Source organism: Trematomus bernacchii, unplaced genomic scaffold (assembly GCF_902827165.1).
Source record: "Trematomus bernacchii unplaced genomic scaffold, fTreBer1.1, whole genome shotgun sequence".
NCBI classification, from domain to species: domain Eukaryota; kingdom Metazoa; phylum Chordata; class Actinopteri; order Perciformes; family Nototheniidae; genus Trematomus; species Trematomus bernacchii.
Window position 1 is genome coordinate 10,815,778 of NW_022987564.1, and position 12,483 is coordinate 10,828,260.

Consider the following 12,483-nt stretch of genomic DNA (forward strand, 5'->3'; position numbering starts at 1 on the left):
GAACACAGACAGAGAGAGAGAGAGGAAAGTAAGGACGTGGAAGATGAGACTGAGAGAGACAGAAACATTTAGTCAGAGGAGAATGGAGGGAGAGGGAAAGACAGAGAAGACGTTTTTCCAGAGGAGGAAAAGCTCCACTGAGCCACAGAGAAAAGATCCAACCTCTCCTCTCCTCTCCGTTTCTCTCCCTCCTCAGTCTGTTTCTCCCTCCCACTTTTTCCATCTCTCTGCATCTCGCTCTGTTTCTCTCCCTCTCTCTCTGATGGGCTCCTTGTTCGATCCACCCTCTCCACGGCTCTTGCCAATCCCACTTCCTTTCTCCCTCCTCCTGTCCTACACTCCTTCCTCCTCACAAACTTCCATCTCTTTCTTCTCAGGCTTTACTTTCCTTCTCTCTTAGTCATTTCTGTTTTCAATCTCTTTTATTCTTCTGTTGATCCACTTTGAAGGTTAGCACAAAGTAAGCGAGCATATTTGACCAAGAACTTCAGACAGTAGTGGTGGAAGAACTTGGTTGTTACTTAATAAATACACAACTAACAGTTATTATGTTATATATAAAAGTAAGAAGAAACTAGCTTTTATGCCATTATACCAGTTTTACAGATGCCTTATACAGATATTTACATGTTTAGGAAATGAGGATTCTCTTTTTGTCTGTAAACTCTTCCTAGTGTTTTCAGTTGACAATGAGCATAGATTCCTACAAATACAATCAGAGATTTCCATTCTGAGAGTTCATTAACCACTCTGCCTTTTATAAATAATATTCTCAATTAGTCGCTGTCGTTAAAAAGTCGGATTACATTTAAAGGTAGGTAGGTAAGTTTGAGAAACCGGCTCGAGATCGCTAGAATTTGAAAATACACAACCGGAGAAAATCTGCCACTTCCTTACAGAGCCCCTCCTCCAACACACAAACGCGCACATGACCAATGAGGGCACGAGATAAGTTTGTGCACAGATGGAAGGCTGACAGGCAGGTAGGCCATCCAGTTATTTTAGCCGGGCCGGCTAAATGATTGGTCGTACTTTTTACAGTATTACCGCTTCCACAGATGACATTTTTTTATGGATTTTTTGTCAAAGCACTTATATAGACAAGATATTCATTGCTATCGGGATGTTAAGAGCATTCCATGGAATATAACAAAAAGTGTATCTCGAGCCGGTTTTCTCAAACTTACCTACCCCCTTTAAGCTGACTTTCACCACACTCACTTTTTGTTTTTGTGAACTGACCTTACAACGGCCTTACATTAGTGCTGCATCAGAGAGAGTGGAATTATTTCCAGGCAGCGGTTGCACCTTAGTCCCTCTGCCATGTATCAAAGTGACAGGAGAGTGTTTGAAACCTTGTCCTTCTACTGATGATTGATACTTTATTCATCCCTATAAAAGGAAGCTTGCTCTCACTTGTTCATTTCCAGGAGGGTGCAAGGTCAGAGCTGTAAAACTGCGTGGGATGTGGGGAGCATTGAGGTCTGCTTTGTGTCTCCCTGCATTAAATCAGTCTTACCAAAAGTTGTAAAGGTAGGTGCAAAGAAGAACTGGTGCATTTATGGAATATAAAAAAAGAAATGACATCCAGAGATTTCCAAATAAAAAACAAGATATCAGCAATTCAGTCTGCCAGGTCTGTCCTGAGAGATTTGCTGTCAATAAAGAGCAGACTCTCTCCATCCGTCATCACTCATCTCTGATTATCTCTCTTTCAGCTCTCCTACACCTGGCTCAAAAATGAAAACTGCAATTCAAGGCAAGAGTAACATCTGACCTGACTAAGGGGAAAAATATTTGTTTTGCAAAAGTAATGATTTGGCTCTTTTTGGGGATGCTTCAGTGTCTGGTGAGATAAATCAAGCACAGCAGCCAGCTTAAACATCTGTAAAGGACATTCTGGAGCTCATCTGGCAAAAGAAAACATAAATGAGTTTACTTAAGTGGAAAAAGCATCCCACAGGGTTGGACCCAGCTAAACATTTATGTAAAACTGATTACTTGGTGAGTGCAATATTATGATGACCCTGAAAGAGAATGACCTGGTTGAGATATATTGGAACTTTCCTTAAGAGTCCATCGTTTCTCAGAAATATACCAAAAAAAAACTGAAAACTGTGACTTGTATAAATACAATTACCATAACCATGAAGCTCTCCTCCTGCTCCAGCCACCGCTGGGTCATCCTCCATCTGCTGCTGCTGCATCATCAGCCTCTCCTCCATCATAGCATGGCCCACACATCCACCCTCCTGCAGGAAACATGATGTTAATTTGATATGAAAATTCAAGACAAAAAAACTAGCTATACTACTGCTACGTTTCATCAAAAAAGAAAATAACATTTAATGAAAGTTGAGGACTGAGGTTATTTCAGTTGTGTAAAAGGTTATTTATTGAATCAGTTAAGTTCTTTAATGTGCTTTCTAAAAATAACGACATGCAGCTCGCAGTAATGTGATAGCTTAACAGTACTAAAAGACAGCACTTGATTTTAGTGACTGAGATGTCACTGATAAAAAAAGTATAATTTCAATCTGATCTCACCACTCTATGGTCTAATATAATATATGTTAATTAGATGAGCTTTCGCTCCCAAATGACTGAGGGGGCATACCTCCATGTTGGGGCTCCACAGGGCAGTGTGCTCAGGTCTGTGTTGACTCCAGGAGTCAGAGGGAGGGTAGCTGCCTCCGACACCCCATGGGCTGATGGCTGCGGAGGAAGAAAAAGAGTTTAAAACATGGTTAATGGGGAGAAGAATCTGCAGTGAGGAGGGAAAAAAAGCATATAAAACTCCTTTTACCAAATTCTGAAAAATTCTTAGACAAAAAATCATGATATTCCCGAAAGGCAGCTCTGTCGTGCTGTCTTATCAATGTACATAGTAAGACAATAACATACTGTACAGCAGATTTGTGAGGGTGAACCCACATTTCCAAAAAAAAATAATACTAATCCCACTAACATTTAGTCAGCATTGTTAATTAAAACCAGCCATGAGTGGTAGAATTTTAAAGAATCATAGGAGATCTACAGCATGTTCAGGTGCTCTCAGCCTGGTGTTTAACACATGCTCCCAAAATGTACAGGTTAGACGTGGGATATGATCAAGTCTGACATGTAGTTAAAATGATACACTCATATGGACGAAAGAGAGAGAGAGAGAGGGAGCTGCTTATTTAAGAGCTGAGAGTGGATTTGAGTGTAGTGTGTGATGTGTGTGTTGTGTGTTGTGTGTGTGTGGTGGTGTGTGTGTGTGGTGTTGTGTGTGTGTGTGGTGTGTGTGTGTGTGTGGGTGTGTTTGTGGGTGTGTGTGTGTGTGGTGTGTGTTTGTGTGTGTGTGTGTGTGTGTGGTGTGTGGTGTGTTGTGTGTGTGTGTGTGTGCCTTGTAGCACAGGAAATGCCTGCTGTCTGCTCGGTTTATGAGGAGAGGAATAACTGCACTGAAAGTCTCACATTTCTCTTTCTGACTTTGACACATGCAGCTGGCTTTCCAACACAGTCTGTCCTCTGAGTTAACTCAGACTAAATACTGCGTTGGCCTTCATTGTGATGATATTGCTCAACCAAACATTGCTAAGCCCAGATAAAAAGTTGATTTATAGAACCTGTTTGAAAGATGTTCCAATATTGAGTATGCAAATGTGTGGCATGTTTTGAAGATGTGTGACTGAAGCAAACAACATTCCTACTGAGTATTGACTTAATACTCCTTATTACGACTGCCACAATGCCCACCCTCTATCAGTGACATTTGATGGTCTGAACATAAGATATAGGAAAAAATATTCAACAACACATCAGGAGGAATTGAATGGTATATATAATGAATGTTTGGAGTTCTCTTGCAACAGAACTACAACTGTGAAAATATGTACAGTTTAACTAAATTCAAATAGTTTTGATTCTACACACATTCTACTACAAAATATAAGAAAGTCTTAAATCAAAGTTGAGGCCCATTACACTCTCAGAAAAACATCGGTAAACTCTGAGATATTATTTCAGAAAACAGGATGCTCAGCACAGCTTGCACTGCAAAGCAAGAAGCTATTCACAGAACACAAAACCAACACAAATATTTAAGGATCTTAAGTTAATGCTGATAGGATCAGCACGTTTCACTTTGATAATATATTTGTATGGGCTGAGTTTACAGTCACTACTACTAACATATATATTTGTCCTGAACAAATATTTTGTTATCTATTCCTGCTACTGTATATCTTTCTTAAATGTCCGTTTTTTTCTGAATGGTATACAGTTTGTTTGTTCTTATAGCTTCCCCGTAAGCCTGAATTCTTCCTCTCTGCACACTGCCACCTAAAACCTCCAAAAATGTGAGAGGAAAACACCGCTGCGGCCACAGCGGTTTAGAGGGAACAGAAGAGCAGTTTTCCCTCTACAGGAACTGTTTTTGTGTGTGCGTGTGTGTGTTTGTTTTCTGTTTTCTGTACCGAGAAGTGGTTAAGTTGGGGGCCGGAGAAGAAACCCTCACTGGAGCGAGGACTGGGGTATCCTGGTCTGCTGGGCTGCAGACAGAGATAACAGTTTGTGTTCATCAGACAAACCAAACACATCTACTGAAATACAAATAAGAAGAAACAACCAGAGAGAAATAGAAAGAGATCATTCAGCCTTACCTTAGGCGGTGCTTCATCCGACCCTCCAGAGTCCCAGGACACGGTGATCTGTCTCCTCATCTCCATCCGAAGTCTCTCCTCTTGCTGCATCTTCTCCTCCTCCAGTATGGTGCTATAAAACAACACTTATCTTATTAAGTGGTCTACTTCTTTATATCAATAGGCAACACAGTCATTAGAAAATCTCTCACTACATGAAATCAATTCTTCAGGTTTTGGGAAAAATCATAAACCCTTTAAATTATTCTCTTCAACATCACCAAGGACACAAAACGATAGAGGCTAATGTGATAATTTTTTTTAATGGTAAATAGACAAAGTATCACAATTGTTTCTTTATGAACACAAATTACTGTAAAATGTTTTCATCAAACTAAAAGAAAGTTTAAAAAACTGTGGTTCTATCTGTAAATATAATACAATAACATTTTGGGATGCTGAAATGTACTGCCTATTTCTGATGGATTTGAATACAAAAAAAATACTTGGGAGAATTTAAAAGACAAAAACAGGCTACGTATGCTGGACCATGCAGGTGGCTTACAGAATAATATATTAATACAGGTATAATGGCCTTTCAAGCATTTTACACAAATGATAACATACAAACACTCTAAAGCACACACTGGCGAAGACGTCTAATTACTTGAGTTGTGTTTTGAGTTCGGTGAATCGCGGTCGCTTGCTGGGGTCATACGACCAACATTTGGTCATCAAACTGTAGAAGGTGGGCGGGCACTGAGGAGGCATGGCCAACCGCTCGCCATTCTCTATCCTGCCAATCACGTCATTGTTCTTCACGCCCTGGAAAGGCTTGATGCCGTACATCAAAATTTCCCACATACACACACCTACAGAGAAATAAACATTACAAACTCACATATGCTGTACTGTTACTTTACTTTTAAGTAACAGTAACTCACAAAATACACATATAGATGATCATAACTCACCAAACATCCAGACATCGCTTGCAGAGGTGAATCTTCTGAAGTTGATCGATTCAGGAGCCATCCATTTGATTGGAAGTTTACCTTTAGAAGCTGAGACAAAGACATCAACTGATTTAAAATAATAGACAGCAGAATTATTGTTGTGTTACCTATAAAATACAAACCAATCATTACATTTATCATTTGGTTGCTGGTTGGAAGTTTACCTTTAGAAGCTGAGATAAAGACATAAACAGATTTTTTTTTAAATAAACGGCAGAATTAATATTGTATTAGCTATATAATACAAACCAATCATTACATTTATAATTTATAATTTGGTTGCTGGTTAATTTTGCAATCAATCAGAGGGTTAGAAGACTAGATGACAGACGGCAATGTTGTCATAACAGTCGAGATAAACTGCAGTATCCTGATTTAACCTGTTGGTGGTGGTAAAGTACTGGAAACTAGAAAAGTGTGTCACATTCACAAAAGTTAAACTCTCACAGAGACAACAAAATGTTCTTTAGGTCTGCACAGCTCAAACGAGTAGCATGATAAATAATACAATTCTTCTGTAATACAACATATGATAAAGCTGTGTTTAAGTGTCATTACCTTTGTAGTAAGAGCTGTCCTCCATGTATCGCGACAGACCGAAGTCTCCGAGCATCACACAGTCCACTGAAGAGACCAACACGTTACGAGCGGCGATGTCCCTGTAAGTCAGTATAGGCTGCTATTAGGCCTGAAACATATTTGTCATCTTCTAGATGCAACAATATCAATTTGCCACTCTATATTTTCTACCGAGTGCACTTGGGTTCTTTCTGTCATGTAAAAATGTAGGCAGCATACATGAAAGCATACAACAAAGAAAAAAATGTGTGTTCGTAACAAGCCACAAGAACTTATCCCACATTTTTATTTTAAGAAATCATAACAAATAAAAACTATTGACACCGTCCTGGTTAATTATTTGTATGTTCTGTTTTGTTATTATAAGAATCCAGTAAATGCAATCATAAACTTAAAGCTATTCTTGACTTAATGTATGTTGGGCATGCGTGTGTTTGAGTGTGTACCTGTGGACAAAGCGTTTGCTCTCCAGATATGCGAGCGCTGTGCTGAGCTGGTAGGCGAACAGAATGAGAGTGGCCAAATCCAAATTGTACTTTCTAACCTGTAGAAACGAACGCAACTGCAGACACAGAGAAAGATGGACAGAAAAAAAAGACGTGGTGTTAAGATCAAGGAACTGTTTTATTTATAGAGGATGGCAGATATTACTTAGTCCATATGTGAGGACGTTATCTTTAGCCGTACCTCTCCGAGAGTGCAGAGCTCCATGATGATCCACACAGGGTTTTCTGTGATCACTCCGATCAGCTTGACGATGTTAGGGTGGTCAAACTGACGCATTGTCACTGCAAAGAAAACACACACACATTAACACACTCAGAATGTGATAAATGAATCATGGTTTGCTTATGATTAAACAGCGTGGGTCTTACATGCTTCTTGTAGGAACTTTTCTCTGACGCTGTCTGATGTGCAGTTCTTACAGGTCTTTATGGCGACAGCTAGATCTGGATGATCCTACAGAACACACATTTCAAGTCACAAGTTAGCATATTATATTACATGTATTATAAATTGAAAGTCACAATATCACAAACATGAAATATCATAGAAAATGAACTAATGTTTAATACAATAAAAAAAATACAAAACTCTTAACCCAGGTAAAAGAAAAGGTTGCTTACAATTAACTTGAAATTATTACGTTTGACAAAATGCGTAACTGAACAAGTAATCTGGTCTTTGTTACAGTGCAGACATAAGAAAACACTTTTTGTAAATGTAAAATGGCTTGTTATAGCTTTATAATTGAGTAACTACCAGCCGTTTATCCCCTTTACCTTACAACTTACTGCATCTATGCTTATTGCGCACCTTTTATTGGACCTACGTAGGGCTGTGCAATTAATCGTATTTTAATCGCAATTACGATTTTGGCCTGCCACAATTACGAAAACAACATAATCGAAAAAAACAATTATTTAGCTTTGCTTGGTTGTGACAGTGCAACATATTTGATCTAATTAATTTTGGTCTCATTTATTTGTATTTATCATATTGACATATGTTTAGTAGCTTGTTGAAGTGCGCTCCAAAATATTTGTTGATCTTGTTTATTGGTATTTATTATTTTGATATGATTTATTTAAATGTATCATTTATTTTTGTATTGGTTTTTCAGTTGAATTATACGTTCAGGGTAATCAACAGTTAAAAAGATACTGTTCAAATTATTGTTTGTATTTGTTTTAAAGTTCAATAAATGGATGTTTTCAAAGTCAATGAATAATCGTATTTAATAATCGTGATATCAATTATTGACCCAAATAATCGTGATTATGATTTTTGCCATAATCGCACAGCCCTAGACCTACGTACAGTAAATCATGAGTGTGTGTGTGTACTTCCACGTACCGGGCTGTTATAGACTCCTTGGTGTACATCTCCAAACTGACCCTCTCCTATGCAGCGACCCAACTCTATCCTGTCCCTCTGGATCTCATAATCCCGCGCTGAGAGCGAGAGGAGAAGAGAGGAAAAGAGTTAAATGTATACATTTACTTAATTTTTCATACACTGAAAAGGCCCGTTACATTTGACATGCTTTACTCTGCCAACTTGGAAGGGGTTTACCAGGACAGGACCATTTGGAACTTATCAGGTCATCGTTTGTAACCACAGAAAGGTAAGTTAAGGCCGTCAAATCCTTGTCATTGTAAACCACATCCAATGGCAAACAGATTTGTAGAATATGAACAATATACAAAAATACATTTGACCCAGGATTTTATTCCCTTCATACCTCTAAATAGACAACGTTTGACATAACATGCACGCTAACACTCAACAATTACTAAGACACCAACATACAGATTACATTAACAGGCAAAATATAAAGTTCATAAAAACCTGTTTACATGCACACCACAGTCCCATTATAATTTCAGTTTCATTACTGGATATTAAAAACCTTGAGTGGTCTCTGCATGTAAACATCAAGAGCACATTTCTACCACAGTTTGCAAAGCTGAGAAGTACGTCTGGATCTTTTGAGCTACTGATACAAACTGAGGCACTTGATCTGAAGTGCATTAGATATGGTCTGCGTCCGAGTAACCTTTTCATATTCACAAAGCATGTCCAAAAGGGAAAGAAACGGTTTTGTCCCACCTGATATGCACATGCTTTGACATTTATGTGCAAAGGGGCGGAAAGGGTTGCAAAGGGGCGGAAAATATCTGGTAAATTTCCGGAAAGTTTCCATGGGAAGTTAAGCTGGGGAATGTTGGAAATATTCGATGCAAAATTAAACAAAAAACATGACATTTCCACAGATTTTTTTTTAAAGTAGAACAGAACAAGTTTTAATTATTTTATTGAACAATTATTTGTTTCATTGAAGAACAAAAACAGGAATGTTGAGTTAAATATTACTCATCTGTGCATGTGATGGAGGAATGCACAGTGCCTGTAGGGGGAGTGGTCTCAATAGCCATGCAGTAAGCAGTGTGCTATGGCATGGATATTCAAGTGTACTTGAATGGCATCTGTTTGTTTTAGTCAAGATTATGCTAAAATATACTTTCCCCAACTATATTTAAGTTCCCTATGAAGAGCCAACCTTCAATTTTGAAAATTCCCAGTTTATTCCCATGAATTCCCGTTAATTCCCATGGAAAGTTTCGCAATTTTGCAACCCTAGCTATCAGTGTTTCCGCCTTGTTGAAAAGGTCATGAAGCATTTCTACAGAGGTGTGTTAATGTCAGCTGTCAGCCAACCACAGTGAAAATGGACTGAATACTGAGCTCAAGAGGTTTACACAGGACACTGACCATCAGGAACTCATCCTCATCTGTAGGGCTAAACAAAGTCCGGCTATTTGACTCCACCAACAGATAAACATAAACAGCCTAACCAAAACACATTCCATTATAAGAATGAAATGTGCTTCAACCATAGTGCAGTTAATTTACAGGAAACCTAATAATTGATCAAACACAAAAGATAATAAATCCCGATAAAGAAATAAAAATGTCATAACCAACATGATGGTGAAATTAGAACCAAGCCAATAAACAACACATAGTGTGAGATGTTCAGCTGCAGAGGAGACTTCTTAATAAACTATTTGTGAAGAAACATCTTGCATTGTTTATGGATTGGCCCTCCCTTTCATTTTCATCACAAGACCCCTATGAACTCTCTTCAAAACGCCAGTGAACACAAGTGATTCTCAATCTGGATATTAGGTAACTAAAGTCTTTGTATTTTTCTCTGCCATCACTAATTAGTGAAAAAGAAACTTGCAACACTGGTTACAAAAGAGCCACATTATCAATATTGTTAATCATGTAAATGAATGGGTATTATTAGGTTTAAATGTACAAACTATCTTGCAAAATGATTCACTTAGGTTTGATGAGCAAGGCTGAGGAGATTGTAATAAAGTGCCCGGCAAATAAAAATATGAACTAAAATGTAAAAAGGCATTTTGTTAGGACAGGATCAGAGAGAGACAGGGAGTATTACCTTCAACTACTCCATAGCTGACTGTGTTGGCGATGGGAGAAAGAGGAAGAAAAAGAGATGAAGAGTGGGAGAGAGCCAGACAGCTGCTTTAAGATTGAAAAAAGCTCAAAAGACACGCACACACACACAGATAATTGTGGTATTCCGCTCTTTACATGAGTTAGTAAATAAGTTCATTAAAGCTCGCTGCATAGTCATTCCTGTAATGCAGTTTAATTTGACACATTAAGCAGACAGTATGACATGTACACACATACGAACTCAGGCAGGCGTCGGAAAATAAGTCTGCAGAAAGTCTCTTAAGAGGAAGTCGCAGAAAGACGTGGACCAAAATAAGCAAAGCAAGCAACAAAGAAATAAAGCCAGACAGAGAAAGATAGAAAAAGACTGTGGGAGGAAAGGAGAACACAGTCCATTTTCAAAGTTGGCCACGCAATTAAATACATGAGTACTTTTAACCGGCCCAAGCATCCACATTAAATGTATTGGAGGCTAAACCACTGCTACTTACAGAGCTACAGCCAAGGCTTTTTACTAACATTTGAATGAATTGGACAGATGCAGTTTTGAGTTATAGCCTCTCTGACCGGCAGCTGGTGTCTCTGCTGTTTGTTTAAGACACTGAAACGGGCTTGAATTCGATACACCGCTACCTAAGTAAACGTGGTTTCATGCAACTTCTCTGATGTTCCCTGTCTGAGTGTGTTTCTTGGAACAGATTCACACCACACTCGGCGTATCAGATATCAGAACAAAATGGATGTTTGTTTGAGAACGCATTTGACAGAAGAATAAGGAAAAACTGTTAATACAGAGTTTGCTTGCTGCAGTGCAACAGAAGCTCATTGTCTTGAGTAGAAATGTCTTGTAGATGTTAGGCAAAAAAGAAGTTTGAAAATATTACTTACTGGAGGGCATGGTGTATGTGTCTTCTTCATCAACTATCTCAGCATAGTCATCAGTCTCTGTAACGTGATACACATGAACCGTTAAAAGAGAATAATACAAGTCTGAAATAACACAAGTTCATAAACAAAAACAATCATGCACATGTCGCGGAGTTTACCGTGCGTCCGCTATGGTGTGAAGGGTGACCGATACACACACAAACACATGTGCAGTAAAAAAACAAAGCAGCACAATAAAACTAAAGCATGAAGCAAACTCAGGGTTTCGGCAACTCCTGCGCAAAGCAACACCCACGTAGCTCCTCTCTTTCTCTCTCTGCACACATACACTTGGCGGTGTGTGTCAGCTGAGCATGTGTTGTGCATATCTGTCTGTGTGAGAGCAGCTGGGGAGTCACAGTGGTGGTGGAGGAGTGAGCGGAAATAAAAACAGAAGAGCTGAGACAGATAGGAGAGAGAGATACGTGGAAAATGTAGATGAAACAGAAAAGAGAAACCAGGAGAAATAATACAAGAGAGAGTGAGAGAGAGAAATAGTGGTTGTCATGTAAGCAGATGGTAACGTTTAGGAATCTGTGCAGAATCCGACAGATAGGCAGAGAGAGAGAAAGGGGGAGAGTTGAGAGCCAGCGGGAAAAAGAGAGGGAAAGATGGACTGAGTGTATGCTAACCAGATGGTGGTGTTTAAAATAAAATCAGTGTGCAGACTCAGCTGTTGGAAACAAGAGTCAAACATCTGCCGTCCTGAACGCTACCCTCACAGCTCGGCTCAGGATTTATCAGGCTCTCTGGAAACATCTCCATACATTTATTAAAAATCCCTTTGTAAAGCTTGTGGCTGATTTTATCAAAGTTATAAGCAGTTTTGAGTATGTTAAAGAAGTTGTTAATGTAAGAATGGTTAATTAACACACTTCTTAGATGAGAAGTTTGATACGGCTCTCATGTCTTTAGTGTGAATATGGAGCTACAGCTAGCAGCTATTTAGCTTAGCATTAGGACTGGAAGCAGACGGAAGAAGCTAACATGACTCTTTCCAAAAGTTAAAACAAGTGTCAAACTATTTATTTCAGAATAAAATGAATGACGTTGTATGCTTTGAGTGTAACTTTCTCTGCTGATACTTTAGCAGTACTTTATCCCCTTGGAGGAAAGTTGGAAACCACTTTAGGCATGACTGTTGCTAAACTGTTGCTGCGCATGATTTATGTTTCACATGAGAGGTAAGGGAAGCATTTAATGCGCTTCTAAATATCTCTTCCTATGAGCTGAAATAAAAGCAACAGCTCTGCAGACTGTAGCTGCTACTAACATGTGTTTTACTAATAACCATGGACACTTAGCATTTCAGAAAAAGTTGAATCAGTCATGGTTTATTAACT

At 38.8% G+C, this 12,483-nt stretch overlaps 1 protein-coding gene across 1 annotated transcript in view; it reads right to left on the minus strand.

Annotated features, from left to right (window-relative positions):
• ptk2aa (protein tyrosine kinase 2aa) overlaps window positions 1-12,483 on the minus strand; it is a 50,198-nt gene that overhangs the window by 6,917 nt on the left and 30,798 nt on the right. Inside the window, 14 exon segments of the mRNA XM_034124614.1 lie at window positions 2,141-2,179; window positions 2,181-2,252; window positions 2,618-2,703; window positions 2,706-2,715; window positions 4,461-4,535; window positions 4,647-4,758; window positions 5,293-5,497; window positions 5,600-5,689; window positions 6,200-6,300; window positions 6,667-6,782; window positions 6,908-7,008; window positions 7,096-7,180; window positions 8,078-8,175; window positions 11,102-11,158. Coding sequence (XP_033980505.1) covers window positions 2,141-2,179; window positions 2,181-2,252; window positions 2,618-2,703; window positions 2,706-2,715; window positions 4,461-4,535; window positions 4,647-4,758; window positions 5,293-5,497; window positions 5,600-5,689; window positions 6,200-6,300; window positions 6,667-6,782; window positions 6,908-7,008; window positions 7,096-7,180; window positions 8,078-8,175; window positions 11,102-11,158 — 1,247 coding nt within the window.